Here is a 23,430-nt window from a genome sequence, read left to right as displayed (position 1 = left end):
CGGCTCCTCGCGGGAGGGGTCTGCCTCGGAAACCCGCCGAACGCCCATCTCCTCCCATCTTCCCCTTGGGCATTTCGTGTATTCTTTTTTTCCCAACTAAGGATCATTTTGCTTGGATACAGTGAGAGGCTGGCCCGAGGTCTTGGAAGCAACAGGCAGCCAGGTCTTCGCCAGGGTGTTTCTCAAGGAGTTGTGTGTCGGGGGGAGATATTGGGGGGGTGGGATTAGATACTGGGGGCTATCTTTCCTATCTTAACTTTCTTCTGGTTCTGAGTCACATCCCAGGGTCTCCTGGCCTTCACAGTCACTGTGCCATGAGATGGGCTCCCCAGGGTGGAGGGAGTAGGCAGAATGCGCCCTAGCCTGCTGGGTCTCAGGGAAAAAGCGGGGTGCCGACTAAGCAACCCAACAAGGTGAGTAAGAGGTCAGCTTAGAAGAAAATGACAAAATCAGGAAAGAGTGAAAGGCAAAGGAATGCAAACTATTCTGAGTCCCTACTAGAAAACTGTCACCATCAGCCCACTGCAGCCCTATTTCCAGAGGGCCCCAATTTCACACTGCCTCACTGCCTCTGCCCCAATCTGAGTCCTGCCAGAGAGGAAGAAAGCAGGTGCTTTCAGGAAGAAATCCAGACTTTTTTTTCTTTCTCTCTAACTGCCAGGCACTACCAGACACAGAAGAGCAAAAGGCCTATAGCCATGCAGGAAGCAATAGATCTCATTATACAACGAAACATCCTTTGACTCTGTACCCGGGTGATAGTCTAAGCAGCAAGCAAGGAAGAAATGGTTTAGATTCTCATTAAAAGCACACCTATTGCTTAATGGGTACACAGTTTCCTTTTGGGGTGATGAAAATATTTTTGAACTGGATAGAGGTGATGGTTGCACAACGTTACAAAGATATTAAATGTCACTGAATTGTACATTTTAAGATGATTAGTGATTAATTTTGTTATGTGAAATTTACACATAAAAAAGCACATCTATTAAATGTGAAAATTAAAGAGAATCGAGTAAGGTTACCAGTATATTAAAATGCTGGAAAGAATTCCAGGTGACCTCAATAAATTAGGAAATGGTCCATCAAACTAAGATGGAATTTTATGACAAAAAGAAATAGAAGGAAGAAAACAAAGACACATAAAATACATATAAGACAAAGGACAACTAGGCTTAACTAGGACAGACTAAGCTGGGTTGAAGTAGGAGAGAAAAGGTAAAAAGAGCATAAATTAAATATGATTCAGCAATGAAATTAGTAAATGAGCTAACATGATCTGGGAATGTGTTTATAGGAGCATGATTTACATGAGCCAGGAAAGTAGTCTTTTCCTGCCATTCTACTTGGCATTGATCAGGCTTTTATTAGAGCACTGTGTCCTGTTTTGGTCTCTACACTTGGCTCTAAAGGAAATAGACAGCCTTTCAGCTAGAGTCACATACATCATTAGCCCTCTCAAATGCATATTAATCTGCCACAATTTTCAGCCCTAAAAACGAAAGTTGGAAACATTCTGATGCTGTAAGACAACTCTGCTCATTTTCTCTTGCTATGAGCTTTATTCATCCTTCTCAGGCCACAACTTAAGAGTTACACTCAGGCACAAAGTGCAATGGAACTGGTTCTCATAAACACTGGCAGCTGATAGGCAAATATCAGAACCACTCAGCCGGGCCCTGATAGGTCCCAGTCATGCCCCCATGTGGTCACAGCTAAGAACTGGCACTGGAGCTCTGCACAAAGAAAGCTTCCACATGTGGGGAATTCACCGGCAACCCACCCTACCCTTCTGCTGGCACAAAACCACAAGGCAGTGGTTAACCCTTGAAAGGCTAACCCTTGAAAGCCAAACATAAACTGAGGGAAAGAGAAAGGGTTTAGGTGCCTTATTGTCTGTTATGTTTTCTATTCAAGATCGAGAACCCTGAGAATCCCCAAGAATTCAGGTTTTAGCTAGGACTGTAGTGATAAAGAATCTAAGGCCACAGTTACCTGGAGCAGCTGGACTCAGACGGGGACCTTTGCTGCCCTTCATACTGCTGCACCAGAGCTCGCACGCTCCAGTATGGATTCTCAATCTCCTCATCCATGCTGCTGTTCCTAAAGTCAGAGGGCACCAGCAAAGGAGAAGGTGTCAGTCCTTCAGGTCAACTCAACAAGTACTGACAGATGGCCACTCTGTGAGGGCTACGGGAAAAAAGATGAATAAGGCAAAGCCCCTGCCTTAAACACACTTGAAACCTAGTAGGGAAGATAGACACAAAAACAAGTAATTCCACCAATCTTTGCAATACCTCAGGATCTTGCTCTCTCTCAGCAGACACACAAATGCGTTTCCTGCCATGACTCTCCAGGACAGCTTGGCCTTCAGGATACATTCCAGGGAGAAACTCCCCCAGATGAATCGGAACATTGCTCCCACATATCTCCCAGTGAAAAAAAAACACACCGTGCCAAAGTCATATAGTAAAAATTCTGGGCACCAGAGCAAACGATTACATATATAATTCCTTTACTTTCTGCTACCTGCAAAATAAACATCCCTAAAAGAAGGGGCATTTTTCTCTTTTGGAGTACCCTCTCCAACCTCCACTCCACGCTCTGTTCTGCAATGTGGGGCTGTTTAGGTGATATTTTCATCTACTGCACAGAAGCAATATCAGAGAGAGTCAAGTTCCCATCCCCAGAGTTCTACCCTTACCTCTGTCTGTATCGAAAGACATCCCGTCCTGACCGTGACATGTCATGACACACATCAGCCAGAGCAGCAGCTGCTCCCTGGGCCACAGCAGTGGCACAGTGTGGTTGGTGACTCTGCAGAGGGGCTCTGGAGTCCCGTCCTTGGCTCACTGTCCTGCTAGAGCCGGGTTTGAAATGAGCTGCCAAGGCAAGGACCAGCCTCATGATAGACTTCAAGTTTCCTTCCACAATATCTGAGGGACAGAACAGACCGAGAGGCCCTAAGAGGGACGCAGAGAGCTGAAGACTCATTCATTTAACACGCGTTTGCTAGTGATGCAGGTGAGCAAGGCAGTCAAGGTCTCCGTCCTCACAAAGCCATGTTCAGCAGGAAGACAGAAGATTTAAAAGCAATTACAAGAAACTACAATAATGTGTTATGGTAGCAGAAGTGCAGGATTTTGCGGGGGCTCAGAATAGAGGCATCTTGTCTTGTCTGGAAGGCTCAGGGAAGGATACCTAGAGGAAGTGAGTTATATACTGAGACCTGAATAGTGTTTCATCAGATGAGGGAAGAAAAGGAAAAGAGTATTCCAAGAAGAGGGAACAGCAGGCATGAAGGTCTAGAGGCGAGAGAGCATGACACCTTAGAGCTGCGCTGTCCGATATGGGAGCCACTGTCCATTTGTGGCTACTGAGCACTTACAAGGTAGGTATAGTCTGAATTGAAATGTGCTGTAAGTGTACTGCTTACTTAGCATATACATACACACTCAATACAAGGAAAAATATTTCATTAGACTTAGTACAAAAACTAGAAGGCAAAATATCTAACAGTTTTTTTATATTGACTACATGTTGAAATGATAATATTTTTAATATATTGGGTTAAATAAAATGTTCAAATTAGTTTCACTGTTTCTTTTATTAATGTGGCCATTAGAAACTTTTATGTGACGCATGTGACTTGCATTTTATTTCTATAGCACAGCTGTGTAGAGAAACTGAAGGAAGGTGAGCATAGCTAGAGCTCAGAGTCCAGGAAGAGAGGGCAAAAGATGAGGGGGATGAACAGGAGGTCAGGTCAGAAAGAGCGTGACAAGCCGCAGGAAGGACTCTGGATTTTATTCTAAGGGCCCTCAGATGCAGAGGACTGGCATGAGCGTAGATACTCTTAGAAAGATCATTCTGGCTGCAGTGTGGAGAGCAGATGGGAAGGGGACAAAAATCAATGCACTGGGACTCATCAGGAAGCTGTTGCCCTTTTCCAGGTAAAAGACAATGATGTCCTGAGTGGCAGTGTTCCCTCAAAATAGCTGACTTTAATGGGCCAGATCCCCAAGCCCACTCCTCATGGGGACTGGATGAGAGATATTATTGCATTCTAAATTTTGCCCTAGAAAGAAAAGAGGAATGCAGGCAGAAAACAATGTGATAGGGCTGGTGAAAGTTTGTGTAAGGAAATGGATAAAATTCTATTATTTTTCATTTCCTTTAAAGCCTTTTAAATACACAAAGCTTTGAAAAGGATTGATTAATACCTTCTACAAGGTGCTCTCAGGGGTCAGTATCTGCCCCCCGAATGACTCCAACACAGAGGACATCAATAATCTAACATGAAAGGAGTGCTCCCTCTGCCCCGATTCTCATCAGAGCCACAGGCGATCAGGCTCAGGAACTAAAGCTGAAACAGAACCAGATCACCATCCATTCCCGAGAAATGACGGGAGGCCTAGGGAGCCTATGTTCTCCGAGGACACCTGCACCCTTTCTTCTTTGCAGCCTGAGCTCAAAACAGACTGAGAAGTGTCCTCTTCTGGCCATGTGGCTATAGGAGAGGGCTATGCAGAGGTCACAGAGCCCTTTTTATCCTGCCTGGATTGTTCTATGATGTAAAAAAAAAAAAAAGCTAAAAAATATGTTCCTTCTGGAAAACTGGACGGGAAACAATGTAGGCTATTATGACTTGAAATAACTCTTGGTCATGAAACCCTAGAAACTTGAAAAACATAATCTATCCTCATTATTGATAACTTATATGAGACATTCTCAAGTTAATATCACAATTTTATAATTTCTTCTTTATCAATTGTCCTACACACACTCAAGCAAACCTTTACTCAATTAAAATGAATAGAGAACTTCTATCTTTACCCAGGTTTCCAAAGCAGTCAGAGTTTGATAATCACTCCGTCCTGAGAGGACACCTTTATGGGGAAAAAATGATATGAGGTCATGGGCTTCATCCTAATCATGTCTATTAGAACCTGCAGCTACACAACCGATGGTACTTCTGAGGGTGACAATGACCAGCTAAAGATGAGTGCACTCATCCTCCAAGAACGTGAAGAGGCACTGACCTTTAGCTGAAGTCTGGTGCATACGAATCTTTTTGGAGGCCACAAACTGTAGCACCTTCTCCACATTGTTCTTCATTTCCTGTTGGTTACTAGGACTCAGTTGTACCCCACTCAGCTTTTCTCCTGCTGTTAGAAGAGAGAAAACATATGAAGTTATAAGTAGGAATATTATGAAAGTCTCATAGTAGCCAGACACAGAGAAAGGGAATATTTGATGTAAAAACTAAGATTCTATGTATGTAAACATCCAAGTGAGTAAAGCCTTAGTATTTGTAATTTGGATAGAGAATAGGAAAATGAAAGCCTTTTGGAGGGCCTTCAAATTTTCAAGTCCATTCCCAGGGGCCTGTGAAATCACTGTGTGTATATTTATTTATTCGACAAATATTTATTGAGCACCCACTGTGTGCTCAATATTTATTGAGCAGGCACTGTTCTGGGCACCAGAGAAATGGCAGTGAACAAGACAGACAAAGTCCTTTCCATCATAGAGTTTCTATCTGTAGCACTGACAGCTGACCAAGTTAACGAATAAATGCTTAATAGAGTTTTAGGTAGTGGTTAAGTGTTCTGAGGAAAAACACAGAAGAGTGATAATGGCCTCTCTGATAATACATTTGGGCAGAGACTTGAATAAAGTAAGAGATGTTAAGATTTGAGGAGGAAGCATTTCAGACTGCGAGACCACAGGTACAAACCCCAGGGAGGAGATAAGCTCAGCTTATGAGGAACAGCAACAAGGCCAGTGTGGAGAAAGAGAGGCGTCGAATCCTAAGAGAAGGTAGAGAAGTAACTGAGGCCAGGTCATGTAAGGTTCCGTGGAGCACAGGAAAGAGCTTGGATTTTATTCTAAGTATAATGGGCATCCAATGGAGAGTTTGAGGTAAGGGAGATACATGATATGATTCATGTTTTTAAAAGTTGACTCTATGTGGACATAGATTATACGGAGAGGAAACGGAGATTAACTAGAAAGAAAATGAAAATAGTCAAGGCAACAGATAATGAAGGTTTGGGCTAGAGTGGACGAGGCAGCCAGGTGAGAAGTCAGGTATCAGGTAAATTTTTAAAGCAGAGAGCACATGTGAAGGACTGGATATGATACAGGAGGAAAAGAGAATAATGAAGGACAACTTTTAAGTGTTCTGCTTTAAGAGCTGGGTGACTGGCACTCTGATGCATTACTTAGATGAAGAAACCTGGAGGATAAAGGGATTAGTGGGGAGAAGGAAATCAAAACTTCTGATTAGGACATGTGAAGTTAGAGTTGCATTTTAGACATCCAAGTAGAGATGTTGAGTAGTAAGTTGATATGCATGTCTAGAACTCAAGGAAAAGTTTAGGGCTAAAGATATAACATATACACAGGGAAGAATATACAAAGGCTCAGGACTGAACCTGGAGAACTTCAACATTCAGAGGTCAGGAAGAAGGAGAAAAACCAGCAAAGCAAACATGGAGCCAGTGAGGAAGGAGGAAAACTAAGTCCACAGGGTCCTGGAAACCAAGTAAAGAAAATGTTTGGTTGTCTTTTGATTTTATTGATGGTTTTCGTTTGCTGTGCAGAAGCTTTTTAGTTTGATGTAGTCCCATTCATTTTGATGGATGATTGGATAAAGGTGTGGCACATATATGTTATGGAATACTACTCAGCCATAAAAAAGATGAAATATTGCCATTTGCGACAACATGGATGGATCTGGAGCATATTATGCTAAGTGAAATAAGTCAGAATGAAAAGAACAAGACCCGTACGATTTCACTCATATGAGGGATATAAAACAAAAAGCAACAAACAAATAAACTCATAGACACAGACAACAGAATGGTGGTTACCAGAGAGGAAGGGGGTTGGGAGCTGCCCAAGAGGGTAAAGGGGGTCAGATATGTGGTGACTGAAGGAGACTAGACTGCAGGTGATGGGCACACAATAGAATATACAGATATTATATTATAAAGATGTAGACCTGAAACTTATATGTTATTATTAACCAATGTCACCAAAAAAATTTTTTTAAAGAAAAGTGTTTGAAGGAGGAAAGAGTGAGTAACTGTGTCAAATTCTGTTAAGTTGAATAAAATGAGGACTGAGGCCCAGCCACTGGATTTCACAAGACAGAGTTTGCAACCTTGGGACACTAGTTTCAGTAAAGTAGTAGGATCAAAAGCCTAATGAGGGAGGGTTAAAGGATGAATGGGAAAAAAGGAAGTGAATTCAGTGAGTTTTTCTAGACAGCAAAGTGACAATAAAATGTCAAAAAAATGTGGGTTTGGGGAAAACAGGAACATATTCATATTGCTTGTATATGCACAGAATATCTTTGGAAAGAAATGCAAAAAGCTGCTAACATTGGTTGCCTCCAGAAAGAACAAGTAGCTGGCAGAGGCACATAGTTGGAAAAAACTTTTTGACTTAATATCCTTTGTATTTTCTGGATTTTTTTTACCTGATTATATTTCTAAGTACAATCTATTCAAATAAGTAGAAAATTAAATGTTTAAAATGAGCTTTGAATCAAAGCAGATTTGTACCTCTGCTCTGCCACTTACACTTATGTGATCTTGTAAAGTTGCTTAGCCTTTCTAAACCTCATAAAATGAGTAAGATAGTGGTTCTCGTATCATACTATGTCATAAATCAATCAAAGTAGCATGGCTAGCACAACGCTTGATATATTCTAAGTACTCAATAATTTTATTTATTTTCATAAATCTTCTCTTTGTTTGTTTCCTGAAAATGAGGATATTATCTGTTTCTCCAGGCTTGATGATTAAATGAAATTTCACGAGACAGAAAGTGTTCAATAAATGGCAGGTGCTATTACTATTGCCATTATTATTATCATTATAAATGCATACTCCGATGAATCCATGAACTGTCCCAATGAGGTACTCATGTATAGGCTAACGGTAGCAAACCTGGCTTCTTCCATACCACTTGCAAGCCCCACATCCCTCAAAGACTCTAAGCAACGTCAGTTGACTAATCTAATAACTGTGTTTCCCCGAAAACAAGACCTAGCCAGATAATCAGCTCTAATGCATCTTTTGAAGCAAAAATAAATATAAGACCCGGTCTTATTTTATTATAAGACCAGGTACAATATAATATAATATATTAATACAATACTGGGTTTTATATTAATTTTTGCTCCAAAACACACATTAGAGCTGACTGTCTGGCTAGGTCTTATTTTCGGGGAAACAGGGAATCAATGTTTGAGTACCTAGTGTGTGCCAGGCACTTGGGTAGAAGTTGTGGAAACAGAAAAATTTATATTGTACCTTCTCTTAAAGATCTCAGTCTATACCGGAGAGCTGGGTAAACAATTACCACTCAGTGAATGGAATATAATAAGAGCTTTGGACAAATGCTATGAAAATAAGGTTACGGTACCACCTAATAAGAATGACTGACAATAACTCCAGGGCTTCAAGAGGACAAGCACTTTCATGCAGCCCTGTGATACTGAGTATCGTAGAGGGGTCCTTTTGCTGGTAGCACACCTTCTTTTTGCCGGGCTATTATTTCCTTTTCCAGCTCGGTTCAGACATCAATTATTTTGGCAAGCCACTCCTGAACCCCTAAGACTGGACTGGATGACTCCCCCCGCACCCCACAATGTGCTCCTATTTGTACTTACTCCATCAGAGTACTAAGTACACTAAGAGAAATGACTTCACTTTCCAGTCCTTCCAACTAGATTGGGAGACTCTTGAGAACATAGACTGTGCTCATCATCACATTCTGAAAGCATACTACAGTGCCTGGCACACACACAGTGTTTATTGACTAATAAATACATGAATTAACCTTGGGCCAGTACTTTAAGTCTATTTGCATATATTTTAAAGAAGAAACAATCTGCTCTGAAGGGCATATGGAGGATAAAGATAGCCATGTTCTCATTTATGATAGCACCAGGGACCAGGGCCAACTGACCAACAATCTCGATTAGATATGCCAGGATCACCCCATCCCGAAGATCCTGTCGCAGGTCCTGCACAGGCTTCACCGCTGGCCTCTTCTTCAGCTGTGCATTCACCCAGGCCACATATGCCTGCAGCTGCTGCTAGAAAATGAAAGGTGGAAATAAGAGAAAGGTTGCATATTATTCTTAATCTCTACCCTGTACGCTCTAAGGCAGCATTTGAGATTGAGCTATGGTGAGCAATCTATATCCAGAGGGAAAACGAGGTTTTAAGGAAAGAAAGAGGGCCTGCCTGGTGGCTCAGGTGGTTGGAGCACAGTGCTCCTAATGCTGAGGTCGCCAGTTTGATTCCCACATGGGCAAGTGAGCTGCGCCCTCTACAGCTAAGATTGTCAACAACGGCTCTCCCTGGAGCTGGGCTACCATGAACAGCCCAAGGTTGGCATGAGCTGCTGCCTGCTGACGCATGCTGTCGTGTGCTGCCACATGAGCGGCCAGTGGCCAGCATGAGTGGCCGGCAGCTGGCGAGAGCTGCCGTGAGCTGCTCTGAGCGGCTGACCGACTACTTCAAGCCCGGTGGAACTCAAGACTCATAACACCAGCATGGGCCAGGGAGCTGTGTCCTACTCAACTAGACTAAGAAACAACGGCTTGAACCGGAGTGGGGTGGGAGGCGAAAAGGAAAAAAAAAAGAAGGGAAGAAAGATGGTCAGAGATGGAGCATGTTCTAAAACTTTCTAGTTTTATCCTAGTCTCCAAATATAAGCTAATAACCTTTGACTTGTGTGGCAATGTTCACACATATAAGCAGACCAGTGTTTCGATGACTAAGACTCCTATTTTCCTTGAGTTCAGTGTTTCAATGACTAAGACTCCTACTTTCCTTGAGTTTTGCTCTGTTAACCAGGGATGAGGGCTGGGCCCAGAACCACAGCCAGTTTTTGGGTGTAATCACTGCTGCTAGCAACCTATCATGCTTCTCAGGAGCAATCGCTTATGCCCTTTATGCACAATCGACTGTGATACTCATAAGAAAGCCTGTTAGGCCCAGTTAGGGACACATAACTCATCCCAACCCTCAGAAAACCTACATATTCCATTTGTTCCCTAAACAGAGCTTGTATGTGGATGTTTATTCTGATTATGTGGTCTGAGGACGGGCACTAAATATCAAAATAGCACATTAACAATGTTATAATACAGGCAGCAAGACCCTGAACCTAAAAATTAAGTTCAAGAGCTAACAGTATTAAGTTATAATTGGGTTAAAGTACAGTTGATTTCTAAGCTCCAAGTACTTCCTTAATAAAATGATATTGGAAATTACTCACTGGCTACTTCCTGAGCTTAAATTAAATCTTCATTATTTTCTCTATGTTGATTTGTGGGAATAAATAAAATCCTTTGGAAGATAGTACGAAGGCAATAAGTATCAGCTACTGACAAATTATAGGAAATGTAGTGATCAGCAGGAGGTGGAGGGAGGAATCTAATATTTACTGAGTACCTGCCATGAACTAAACACTATTTTTGGTGTTTTTATACATGTTTTAATGAGCTAATGAACATGCCTAGAACAGGGCTGCTACACAATTGATGCTTATTAAATGGTCATTATTATTTTACTCATTATCATCATCTAATTCAATTCTCACAAAAGCACTGAAGGGTCGGTATCTCCGGTCTATGCATGAGGTTCAGAGACATTATGTAATTTCTCCAATGTCCCCATAGCTAGGACAGAGCAGACCTGGTATTGAAACACAGTAAATGTGGTCCAAGCATTTACCAAGGGCCTCTTGCTATCCAACTCATTCTGCCGAACACGGGCCAGACTGCCATCCAAGGTGTGCTCCCACTGCACAGCCAAAGCACTGTGTGAGGCAGACCAGAGAAAGGGCGCTTCCACAGTAAACTACTCTGCTCTGGGGAAAGGAGTTAAAACCAGAAAAGGCAGTAAGAGTAACAGCTGGGATCTGATTACCTGGCTGATGTATAAAATCTCCTAACCATATGTAAAAAAATAATTCTTAACCAATCTCCCTGTAGCTAATATCACCATCAATCCACTCTCCACACACTCCTGAATAAAATCCTTCACTGGCCTCTCGTGATCCTTAAGATAAAATCCAATATCCTTAGCTGCATTAGAGACTGTCATGTGCTAGCCTTTGCCTCTTCTGCAGCTCCACTCACTACTCTCCCATATGCCCCCGCCTCATGTTTCAACTCATCCAAACCATATGCAGTGCCCCAAATCCACCTCACTTTCCAGCCACTCAACCTCCCACTGCCTCCTACTATCTCCTTTTAAGTTTTAGCTCAAGCATCACATTTTCCAGTAAGTCTTCCCTGACCCTCCCACGCACCTCAGACTCTGATATCCTTGAGGATGGCCTGTCACACAAATAGTTCAACGTAATTTGAGTACAGGCACTGTACTAAGTTATGGGGCTACAGAGAAGCTTATGCTTGAAGGGGAAAAAAGGAAGACAGGAAGAGAAGGAGAAGCTTGTATGCTGGTAGAGAGACAAGTGCTATAACAGGGGTGCTTAGGGTGCTAAGAAAACACACTTCAGGGGGTGTTTCTTGAAGGAGGAAAGGAGGCAAAGGTCAGTGAGCCCAAAGGAGCTCAGGTCTGAACTATGCTCTATGTAGGAAGTTACAATAGTTCAAAATTATTGGACTCAGATTAGCGGGTGTTCAACCAATATTTGTTTGAATCAGTGACTCATTTGTCACATTTCATCAGTCCAAGACTTAAAATGATTGCTAAAGTTAATGATGCAGGGGCAGACAAGAACAAGTATTTTTTCATTAGGCCAAGATAATTTCTACTTAAGTAACCATAACCTTCTTTTGGCTGTTGAACAGAAGTGGTCTCTGATGCAAAAGTGATTAGAGGTTCCTAACAGTACTTTTCATGCACATTAATCACTGCTCTGGTCTTCCAACAAGAGGATTCTACAGTATAAACAAAAATAATAGTCACCACTTTTCTGAACACCTATACTGTGACAAGTGCTTTGTTGCTAGCTCCTTTAAACACATTTTCTCTAATGCTAATTTGCCAGGGAGATTTTATTGTATCTATCTTGCTAACTGGAAACTGAGACAAAAAAGGTGAAATAACTTGTCGAGGTCACCCAGATAGTAAGTAATGAATATGAGATTCACTCTAACTCCCAAGCCAATGCTTTTTCCACTCTACCACACCATCACCTAAATCAATGCATCCCTGAGGTTTAAAAGACCTCACTCCAACTCTCAGAACGGAAGGCACCTTAGTCCTAAACCAGTTCCTCCAACACATCCATCCAATATTTGAGTCTCTTGTGTAACGCTCTACACTAAGTAGCTGTCTACTACTCAGATGTGGTACCCGGACCTGCAGCATCAGCGTCACTTGGGAGGCTGGCAAAAATGCAGACGCTAAGGCTTCACCTCAGCCCTACTGAGTCAGAACCTGTATTTTAAAAGATCCCCTGGTGATTCATGGGTACATTAAAGTTTGAGAAATTTGGTCAGCCCACTCTTCCCATAGCTGGCTGCATATCAAGATCACGAGGAAAGATTTTCAAAAGTACTGATGTGCAGACCGTTAGTCCAAATCCACCAAATTCTGTCCAGAAAGTAGAACTCAGAAAGCTTTATTTTCCCAAGCTCCTCCATAATTCTTATAGAGCTAACTTGAGTCTTCTAGCTAAAGATTCCAATTCCCTTAACAAAAGCGTTCTCAACCTTGATTACCCATCAGAATCACCTAGGAAGCTTTTTTTAAAAAGCTGATATCTGGACTCCATCATAGACCAGTCAGAATCTGAGGGTGGGGCCCAGGTATACGAACTTTCTTTAAGTGCTCCCAGGTACATACAAAGTTGCGAGCCAAGGTTAACCATTTTTATATAAAATGGTTTCAAGTATTATTGATCTTCCTCTCTAAATCTCTCTGAAATCATGACATTAGAACTTAATACAATACTCTGAGTATAAAAAGAGACATGCAGATTCCTCATTCAAGGTATTTATACTTCATTTCTTTCCTTCTTCTTCATTCCTTCACTTTCCTTCCTTGGCCACCAGAACACACACTAGGGGTTTATTCAAAATCCCTACGCATTATTTTTATTTTATTAACTGCTCATTTTGAAATAATTTCAGGCTTACAGAAAAGTGGCAAAATGGCACATTACCCTATACCCATTACCCACCTTCCGCAAATGTTTATATCTTACATAACCATGGTACAACGATCAAAACAGGAAATTAGCATTGACACAATATCATTAAGTAATCTACAGATCTTATTCAAATTTCACCAAGTCTCCCACTAATGTCCTTTTTCTGGTCCAAGATCTAGTCCAAGACCTCACACTGCATTTAGTTGCCATGTCTCTTTAGTCTCCTCCAGTCTGGGAGAGTTGCTAAATTTCTGTCTTTCATGATCTTGACAATTTTGAAGAATATTGGCCCAGTTATTTTGTAGAGTGTGCCTCAATTTAGATTTGTCTGGGGTTTCCTTGTAATTAAATTCGGCGTATGGATTTTTGACAAGAATACCACAGAAGTCATACTGTGCTCTTCTCAGTGCATCCTATCAAAAAGCACATGATACCGACACATTTTATTATTGGTGAAGTTAACAGTGATCACTTGCTTAAGGTATTTATTGTCTGCCAGGTTTATCTACTGTAAAGTTGCCATTTTCCCTTTGTAATTAGTAAGTATCTTGTGGGAAAATGCTTTGAGACTATACAAATACCCTTTTGGTCATCATCACTTTCTTTACCTGTTCATTTTAAATTCAACATCCATTTATTTTTCTTTCCTGCAACAATTATTATTGTGGTGCTTCCCAATGATGATTTTCTAATCATTCCTTCTATACTTATTAATTGGAATTTATAATATGAGGAAGAACTCTCTCCTTTCCCCCCATTTATTTATTTATATCAGTATGGCTCATGGATATTTGTTTTATTTTTATTTATTTATTATATTAATCTATTACTATCATTATTTTGCTGCTCAGATTGTTCTGATTTGGACATTGGGATAAATGTTGGTTCCTGTATCCTTTTCATATGTCCAAGTCATTTTTTAAAATTGTGGTAAAAAACACATAACAAAATTTACCAACTTTATTATTCTCAGGTGTACAGTTCAGTAGTGTTAAGTATAGTAACACTGTTGAGTAAAGAATCTTACAGATCTTTTTTATATTGCATTGCTGAAACTCTATACCCATTAAACAACATTTTCAAATTTTCTCCCTCCTCTCAGCCCCTGGCAACCACCATTCTAATTTCTGTTTTTATGAATTGGATTACTTTAGACAACTCAGATACGTGGAGTCATACAGTATTTGTCATTTAGTGACTGGCTTATTTCACTGAGCATAATGTCCTCAAGGTTCATCCATGATGTAGCATGTGACAAGATTTCCTTCCTGGGGCGGACGGATGGCTCATTTGGTTAGAACCCGAGCTCTGGGCAACAGCGCTGCTGGTTCGATTCCCACATGGGCCAGTGAGCTGTGCCTTCCACAACTAGAATGAAGTCAATGAGCTGCAGCTGAGCTCCCGGATGGCCAGATGGCTCAGTTGGTTGGAGCACAGGCTCTCAACAACAGGGTTGTGGCCTCCTGCAAGGGATGGTGGGCTCCACCCCCTGCAACTAACAACGCAACTGGACCTGGAGCTGAGCTGCGCCCTCCACAACTAAGATTGAAAGGACAACAACTTGACTTGGACAACAATTTGACTTGGATGGAGCTGATGAGTCCTGGGGAAGAAAAACACACTACTGTTCCCCAATTAAAAAAAAAAAAGTCCTGGAAATACGCACTGTTCCCCAATAAAGTCCTGTTCCCCTTCCCCAATAAAATCTTTAAAAAAATAATTTCCTTCCTTTTTAAGGCTAAATAATATTCAATTGTATGTTTATACCACATTTTGTTTATGTGCTCATCTGTTGATGGACATTTGGATTGCTTCCCCTCTTTCCTATTGTGAAAAATGTTGCTACAAACACGGGTGTGCAGATATCTCTTCAAGATCCTCCTTTCAATTCTTCTGGATATAGACCCAGAAGTAGGATTGCTGGATCATATGGCCTGATCATTTTTTGAGCACTTCCTTACTTCCTGGCATCATAAGATATTCCAGATTCCTCATCTTATACTTTCCCTGCCTCAACTCTGGAATCAGCTATTTCTCAAAAGAACTCCGGTTCTTTTTATTGGAAAATAGTTTTTAGAAACCAAAATTTAGGCATGAGGTGTACTCATGCCACTGGGGTAACATTCTTGGCCTTCTCAGTAGTAATATAGGAAATATGTGTATGTATACACGCATATCTGTATCTACTTATCTTGATGAAGACACACCATGAATTATACCGTAAATTATACTAAACCCTCCCCTATCCCAAGACCACAGGGTTCATTCTTTCCCATTTTGTTATCTGTAATTCCTTTCTTCCATAATGAGAAACCTGACTCTCACTACCCACAATACATTTACTAATATTTGCTCAATCCTAGAAAACAGTGTCAGACTTGCTAATCCATACATTATGAAAAATTAATTTCCTAACCATAATATTTACATATAGTTCTTTTTGTCCCTAGCCTTACAGTATAGAGTCAAAATACCGATTCCAGAGTGACTTAAGTTAGTTCTTTTCTTCCAGAGTGACTTAGGTTAGTTCTTTTCTTCTCAGCCCCCTTCAGTGTGGTTACATTATCTTATCTGTAACACAGGTTAATTTCTTACCATTTGTAGTCCATTTTGGTTTCTCTCACATTTAGGTTGATTTTAATTATTTTGGGGGTAGGTGAAAGATTAACATGATTCTAAAAGTCTGAGGATACAAAAAACATGTATCCAGAAAAGTGTAACTCCCGCATCATTCTTTCTACTCCTTTTTCTCCATTCTTTCCGCCCCATTGCTATCCACTCCTGTAATCAATCTCATTAGTTACAGTTTATCCAGAAAAAAAAAAAAAACATACATATTTTCTTATTTCCTTCCTTCGTATGCAAAAAATAGAATAGTATTAATATTCTTTTTGCACCTGCACTTTTCACTTCACTTAATATATTCTGGAAATCACACTCTACATTGGGTTGGAGATCTTCCTTATTCATTCTTACAGATACATAGTACTCCATTATGTGGATATACCATAGTTTATTCAACCATTCTCCTATAATTGGGCATTTGGTTTTTTCCAATATTTTGAAATTGCAACCAATGCTGTAATGAGTAACTCTATGCATATGCATTTTCATGTTGATGGAAGTCTATCTTCAAGGTAGATTCCAAGAAGTAGAATTGCTGGGTCAAAAGGCAAGTAAGCTGTATTATTAGATATTGCCAAATTCCCTGCCAAAAGGGTTGGACCATTTGCATTCCCATCAGCACTTTGCATATGTGAGAGTATGCTTTCCCACATTCTTGCCAACAGAATATGTTATACCTTTTCATTCTTACCAATGTGATAGGTGAGAAATTGTATCTTAGTCTTCTTCTAATTTTCATGTCCTTAATTATGAGTTTGAACCCTTTTTGTACTATTTTGAGCCATTTTATATCTTTTCTCTTTTTTCATATCTACATAATTGTGTGTTCATGTTGTTTTCCCATTTTTCTAACAAAGTTTTTAGTCCTTTGTTCCTCCATTTTTAAGAATTCCTTATATATTAGGACTGTTATCCTTTTGTCTTTGATACATAGTGCAGATAGTTCCCAGTTTGTCAGCTGTCTTTTGATGTTGTCTACAGTGTTTTTCTGGCCATGACAGTTTTTATTTTTATTTTATTTTATTTATTTATTTATTTATTTATTTATTTATTTATTTATTTATTTATTTATTAAAGTTTATTGGGGTGACAATTGTTAGTAAAATTACATAGATTTCAGGTGTACAATTCTGTATTACATCATCTATAAATCTCATTGTGTGTCCACCACCCAGAGTCAGTTCTTCTTCCATCACCATATATTTGATCCCCCTTACCCTCATCTCCCACCCCCCTCCCCCCTTACCCTCTGGTAACCACTAAACTATTGTCTGTGTCTATGAGTTTTTGTTTCTCATTTGTTTGTCTTGTTCTTTTGTTGTTTTTGGTTTACATACCACATATCAGTGAAATCATATGGTTCTCTGCTTTTTCTGTCTGACTTATTTCGCTTAGCATTATACTCTCAAGATCCATCCATGTAGTCACAAATGGTCCTGTTTCATCTTTTCTTACCGCCGAATAGTTTTCCATTAGTGTATATATACCACAACTTCTTTATCCATTCATCTATCGAAGGACATTTTGGTTGTTTCCATGTCTTGGCCACCATAAATAAAGCTGCAATGAACATTGGAGCACACGTGTCTATATGGATAAATGTTTTCAGATTTTGTGGGTAGACAGCCAGGAGAGGGATTGCTGGGTCATATGGTAATTCTATTCATAATTTTTTGAGGAACCTCCACACTGCCTTCCATAATGGCTGCACCAGTCTGCATTCCCACCAACAGTGTATGAGGGTTCCTTTTTCTCCACAGCTCCTCCAACACTTGTTACTATTTGTCATGTTGATGGTAGCCATTCTGACTGGGGTGAGGTGATATCTCATTGTGGTTTTTATTTGCATTTCTCTGATGATTAGTGAGCATTTTTTCATGTGTCTATTTGCCATTTGTATGTCCTCTTTGGAGAAATGTCTCTTCAGGTCTTCTGCCCATTTTTCAATTGGGTTGTTTGTTTTTTTGTTGTTGAGTTGCATGAGTTCCTTGTATACTTTGGATATTAGCCCTTTATCGGACGCACTATTTGCAAAAATCTTCTCCCATTCAGTTGGTTGCCTCTGTATTTTGTTGATGGTTTCTTTTGCTGTGCAGAAGTTTTTAAGTTTCATATAGTCCCATTCATTTATTTTATCTTTTACTTCCCTTGCCTTTGGAGTCAAAATCATAAAATGCTCTTTGAACCCAAGGTCCATAAGTTTAGTACCTATGTTTTCTTCTATGCAGTTTATTGTGTCAGGTCTTATGCTTAAGTCTTTGATCCATTTTAAATTAATTTTAGTACATGGTGACAGATAGCAGTCCAGTTTCATTCTTTTGCACGTGGCTATCCAATTGTCCCAGCACCATTTATTGAAGAGGCTGTCTTTTCTCCATTGTATGTTTTTTGCTTCTTTGTCAAAAATGATCTGTCCATATTTATGTGGTTTTATTTCTGGGTTCTCAATTCTATTCCATTGGTCTATGTGTCTGTTTTTCTGCCAATACCATGCTGTTTTGATTATTGTAGCCCTGTAGTACAAGCTAAAGTCAGGGAGTGTGATACCTCCAGTATTGTTCTTTTTTCTTAAGATTGCTTTGACTATTCGGGGTCTTTTATGGTTCCAAACAAATCTGATGATTTTTTGTTCCACCTCTTTAAAAAATGCCATTGGGATTTTGATGGGGATTGCATTAAATCTGTATATTGCTTTGGGTAATGTGGCCATTTTAACTATGTTGATTCTTCCAATCCATGAGCACGGAATGTCTTTCCATTTCTTTGTGTCTTCTTCAATTTCTTTTAAAAATGTCTAGTAGTTTTCAACATATAGGTCTTTCACATCCTTGGTTAAGTTTATTCCTAGGTACTTTATTCTTTTTGCTGCAATTGCAAAAGGAATTTTTTTTTTTTTTTGTATTTCTTTTTCTGAGATTCCATTGTTAGTATATAGGAATGCGATGGACTTTCGTACGTTGATTTTGTAGCCGGCAACTTTACTGTATTCGTTGATTGTTTCTAATAGCTTTTTGGTGGAATCTTTAGGATTTTCTATATATAGCATCATGTCATCTGCAAAGAGTGACAATTTAACTTCTTCATTCCCAATTTGGATGCCTTTTATTTCTTTCTTTTGCCTGACTGCTCTGGCAAGGACTTCCAAGACTATGTTGAAAAGCAGAGGTGATAGGGGACAGCCCTGTTGTGTTCCTGAACGTAGAGCAAAGGGCTTCAGTTTTTCACCATTACTTATGAGATTAGCTGAGGGTTTGTCTATATGGCCTTTATTATGTTAAGGTATTTTCCTTCTATACCTATTTTATGAAGTGTTTTAATCATAAATGGATGTTGTATCTTGTCAAATGCTTTTTCTGCATCAATTGATATAATCATATGATTTTTGTCCTTTATTTTGTTTATGTGATGTATCACATTGATGGATTTGCGGATGTTGAACCATCCTTGTGCTCCGGGGATGAACCCCACTTGATCATGATGAATGATCTTTTTAATGAATTGTTGTATTCGATTTGCTAGAATTTTATTTAGGATTTTTGCATCTGTATTCATCAGAGATATTGGTCTGTAGTTTTCTTTTTTTGTGTTGTCCTTACCAGGTTTTGGTATCAGGGTAATGTTGGCCTCATAAAATGAGTTGGGGAGTACTGTCTCTTCTTCAATTTTTTGGAAGAGTTTGAACAGGATTGGTATTAGATCCTCTTTGAAGGTTTGGTAGAATTCACTAGTGAAGCCATCTGGTCCCGGACTTTTGCTTTTGGGAAGGTTTTGGATGATTGATTCAATTTCGTTACTGGTGATCGGTCTGTTTAGATTTTCCACTTCTTCATGGTTCAGCCTAGGAAGGCTATATGTTTCTAAGAACTTGTCCATTTCTTCTAGGTTATTGAATTTGGTGTCATATAGTCCTTTGTAGTATTTTTGGATGATCCTTTGTATTTCTGTGGCGTCCGTGTTAACTTCCCATTTTTCATTTCTGATTTTGTTTATTAGTGTCTTGTCTCTTTTTATCTTAGTGCGTCTAGCCAAGGGTTTGTCAATTTTGTTAATCTTTTCAAAGAACCCGCTCTTTGTCACATTAATTTTTTCTATTGTCTTTTTGTTCTCTATTTCATTTAGTTCTACTGATTTTTGTTATTTCCTTTCTTCTGCTGATCTTCGGTTTCATTTGTTCTTCTTTTCCTAGTTCTTTAAGGTGTAACGTGAGGTTATTTATTTGAGATTTTTCTTGTTTCTTGAGATAGGCCTGTAATGATATAAATCTCCCTCTTAAAACTGCTTTTCCTGCATCCCAAAAATTTTGGTAGGATGTATTTTCATTGTCATTTGTTTCTATGTATCTTTTGATCTCTTCTCTAATTTCTTCTTTGACCCAGTCGTTCGTTAACAGTATGTTGTTTAATCTCCATGTATTTGTGTTTTTTCCTTCTTTCTTTTTGCAGTTGATATCCAATTTGAAAGCCTTGTGATCAGAGAATATGCTTGGTATGATTTTAGTCTTCTTAAATTTGCATAGACTGATTTTATGTCCCAATATATGGTCTATCCTTGAGAATGTTCCATGTACACTAGAAAAAAATGTATAGTCTGATTTTTTAGGGTGAAATGCTCTATATATGTCAATTATGTCCATTTCATCTAATGTGTCATTTAGGGCTGCTATTTTGTTATTTATTTTCTGTTTGGATGAGCTATCCATAAGTGTCAATGATGTATTTAAGTTCCCTAGTATAATTGTGTTTTGGTCAATTTCTCCCTTTAGTTCTGTTAGTAGTTGCTTGGTATATTTTGGTGCTCCCTGATTGGGGGCATAAATATTGATGACTGTTATGTCTTCTTGTTGTATAGTCCCCCTTACCATTATGAAATATTCAACTTTGTCTCATGTTACCTTTTTCACACTGAAGTCTGTTTCATCTGATATAAGTATGATTACACCTGATTTTCTCTGGATACCATTTGCTTGGAGTGTCAATTTCCACCCTTTCACTTTGAGTCTATGCTTGTCCTTGTAGCTGAGATGTGTCTCTTGGAGACAGCATATGGTTGGGTTTAGTTTTTTGATCCAATCTGCTACTCTGTGACTTTTTATTGGTGAGTTCAGTCCATTTACACTTAGGGTGATTAAGATATGTGAGGATTTCCTGTCATTCTATCTTTAGTTTTCTGGTAAGGCTGTGTCTCCATTGTTTCTTTGCCTTTCTGTTGTCTATTATTTCTGTGTGGTGGTATTCTATGATGTTTCCCTCTGTTTCTTCTTTTATTTCAGTATATATTTCAGTTCTGGATTTTGTTTGAGTGGTTACCCTTAAGTTTATGTAAAAGGAAGTTTGATATTTAGAGTATTCCATTTTCTTCAGCATGCTTACTTTCTCCATTCCCGTATTCTGGTTCAGGCCTTTACTCTCCCCTTTTTTATGTTTTGGTTGCCACAAATTGTCCCTGTTGATGGTGGTCGAATAGCCTCCTTTAGTATTTCTTGTAGTGCAGGTCGTATATTAGAAAATTCCCTCAGCTTCTGTATGTCTGGAAAAGTCTTTATTACTCCTTCATATCTGAAGGATATCTTTGCTGGATATATTATTCTTGGCTCATAATTTCTCTCTTCCAATAGTTTGAATATTTGGTCCCACTCCCTCCTGGCTTGTAGAGTTTCTGCTGAAAAATTTGATGATAATCTAATGGGCTTTCCTTTGTAGGTTACCGTCTTCTTTTCCCTGGCTGCCTTGAGGATTCTTTCTTTGTCGTTGATTTTAGACAGCTTCAAATCAATGTGCCTTGGAGAAGGCCTGTTGGGATTGAGGTAATTAGGTGTTCTATTTGCTTCTTGGATTCGAGGATCCAGTTCCGTCCACAAGTTTGGGAAGTTCTCATCGACAATTTGTTTGAATATATTCTCTGTTCCCTTCTCTCTTTCTTCTCCTTCTGGTATGCCCATTATTCTTATATTGCTCTTTCTGATGGAGTCAGAAAGTTCTTGTAGAGTTCTTTCATTTCTTTTAAGTCTCAAGTCTCTTTCTTCTTCCATTCGCGTCATTTCCAGGTTTCTATCTTCAATGTCGCTGATTCTCTCCTACATCTGATCAACTCTACTACCTAAGCTGACTATTTCATTCTTAATTTCTTCTATGGAGTTCTTAATCTCCAGAAATTCTATTTGGTTCATTTTTAAAATTTCAATCTCTTTCGTAAAATGCTCCTGTTATTCTTTGATGGTGTTTCTGAGTTCATTAAATTGCCTTTCTGTGTTTTCTTGCAGCTCGTTGAGTGTTTTCAAACTGCAATCTTGAATTGTCTGTCATTTAAGTCACATATTTCCATATCTTTAAGTTCCTTTTCTGGAGACTTTTCACTTTCTTTCTGAGCTGTCTTGTTGCCTTGGTTATTCATGGTAATTACTGATTTATTATTTCTCTTCCTAGACATCTACAGGTGTGGCTTCTGCAACAGGTTGATAGTAAGAGGTCTTTCTTTTGTTTTCCAGTACTTGTTGGTATAATGTTTTATTTTCTCTCCGACTGCAGCCTTTTTTTCTCTCTCACACTGTAGTGCTATGTTTTCTCTGCATTATTTCAGCTTCTCACACAATGGGGGGATTCCCTGAGAGACGGCTTCTCCTCTGTTAATAGTTCACCTGGGTCACAGGGCGCAGTGTCTGTGTGGGTATGCGGAGAGCTTTTGAAGTTCCAAAGCTCTTCCTGCACCAGATTCAGAGCCCGTGTGTTTCAGCAGTTCTGTTTACTCCTGCAGGGCCAGGAGTGGGGTGGGTTGTGAGTAGTGGCCCAGAGCAATGACGGCGACCACCACCACAGCCAGTCCTGCTTCCACAGCTCCCTCCCCTTTGCCGGAACTAGTTGGGCTGCGAATCTGTGTCTGTGGTCCACAGTTCTCAGGACAGCAAATATTGTGTTCTTTTGATCTGACACTGCTACTGTTCCGCTTCTAGCACCGGGCAGGTGGGGGCGGGGCGAGCTCTGGGAGGCTAGGGAGAGGGCGGCTAGTCTCAGTGCCTAAGGCTTCCGTTCTCTGCTCAGGCAGTGAGGGCTTAAACCACCGTGTTCAGCCTTCTTCCCTCAGTCTTTGCTCCGAGGTCTCTGCCGTGAACGTTGGGTTCAGTCGTGTTATATGCTGTCCCCTCAGCCCTGTGGGCCATAAACAGAGCCCTAGCAGTCCGAGTTCTTCCCTCTCCCACAGCTGCGGTAGTTCCAGGATGCAGTGAGCTCAGAGCACTGAGCTAGGTCTGCGTCCTGCGCCTGCAGGGCTCCGACTCCGCACTTCTCCCTTCCATCCTCCCCCGCTCGCGTGATTCACCCACCTTTAGGTGAATTCAGTAGTGGGCCTCTTCGTCTTGCCTGTCTGCTGTGCAGGGAGTCCTCTGTGGAGTTATAGGTATTCCATGTGTTGTAAATTCCAGGGGAGCTTTACAGAGGCTCACCTCTCGCCGCCATTTTGATCCTGACTAATTTTATTTTAAAATTTAGTTTTTTTAGGAGGGCACAGCTCACAGTGGCCTATGCGGAAATTGAACCAGCAACCTTGGTGCTATTAGCACCATGCTGTAACCAACTGAACTAACCAGCCACCCTGAAATTTTTTTTTTATATAGTCACATTTATTGATATTTTATTTTATTGCCTCTGAATTTTGAGA

At 40.0% G+C, this 23,430-nt stretch overlaps 1 protein-coding gene across 2 annotated transcripts in view; it reads right to left on the bottom strand.

Annotated features, from left to right (window-relative positions):
• DIXDC1 (DIX domain containing 1) overlaps positions 1-23,430 on the bottom strand; it is a 74,521-nt gene that overhangs the window by 28,981 nt on the left and 22,110 nt on the right. For both annotated transcript variants that reach the window (XM_033120540.1, XM_033120539.1), the window contains 4 exons: positions 8,986-9,115; positions 5,043-5,168; positions 2,705-2,936; positions 1,996-2,103 (listed from right to left, as the gene is read on the bottom strand). In XM_033120540.1, coding sequence (XP_032976431.1) covers positions 1,996-2,103; positions 2,705-2,936; positions 5,043-5,168; positions 8,986-9,115 — 596 coding nt within the window. The remainder of the gene's footprint in view (positions 1-1,995; positions 2,104-2,704; positions 2,937-5,042; positions 5,169-8,985; positions 9,116-23,430) is intronic.

The sequence above is a fragment of the Rhinolophus ferrumequinum genome, chromosome 11 (genome assembly GCF_004115265.2).
Source record: "Rhinolophus ferrumequinum isolate MPI-CBG mRhiFer1 chromosome 11, mRhiFer1_v1.p, whole genome shotgun sequence".
Taxonomy (NCBI): domain Eukaryota; kingdom Metazoa; phylum Chordata; class Mammalia; order Chiroptera; family Rhinolophidae; genus Rhinolophus; species Rhinolophus ferrumequinum.
The sequence above is the reverse complement of the archived record's forward strand: the minus strand, read 5'-3'. Positions and strand labels throughout refer to the sequence as shown.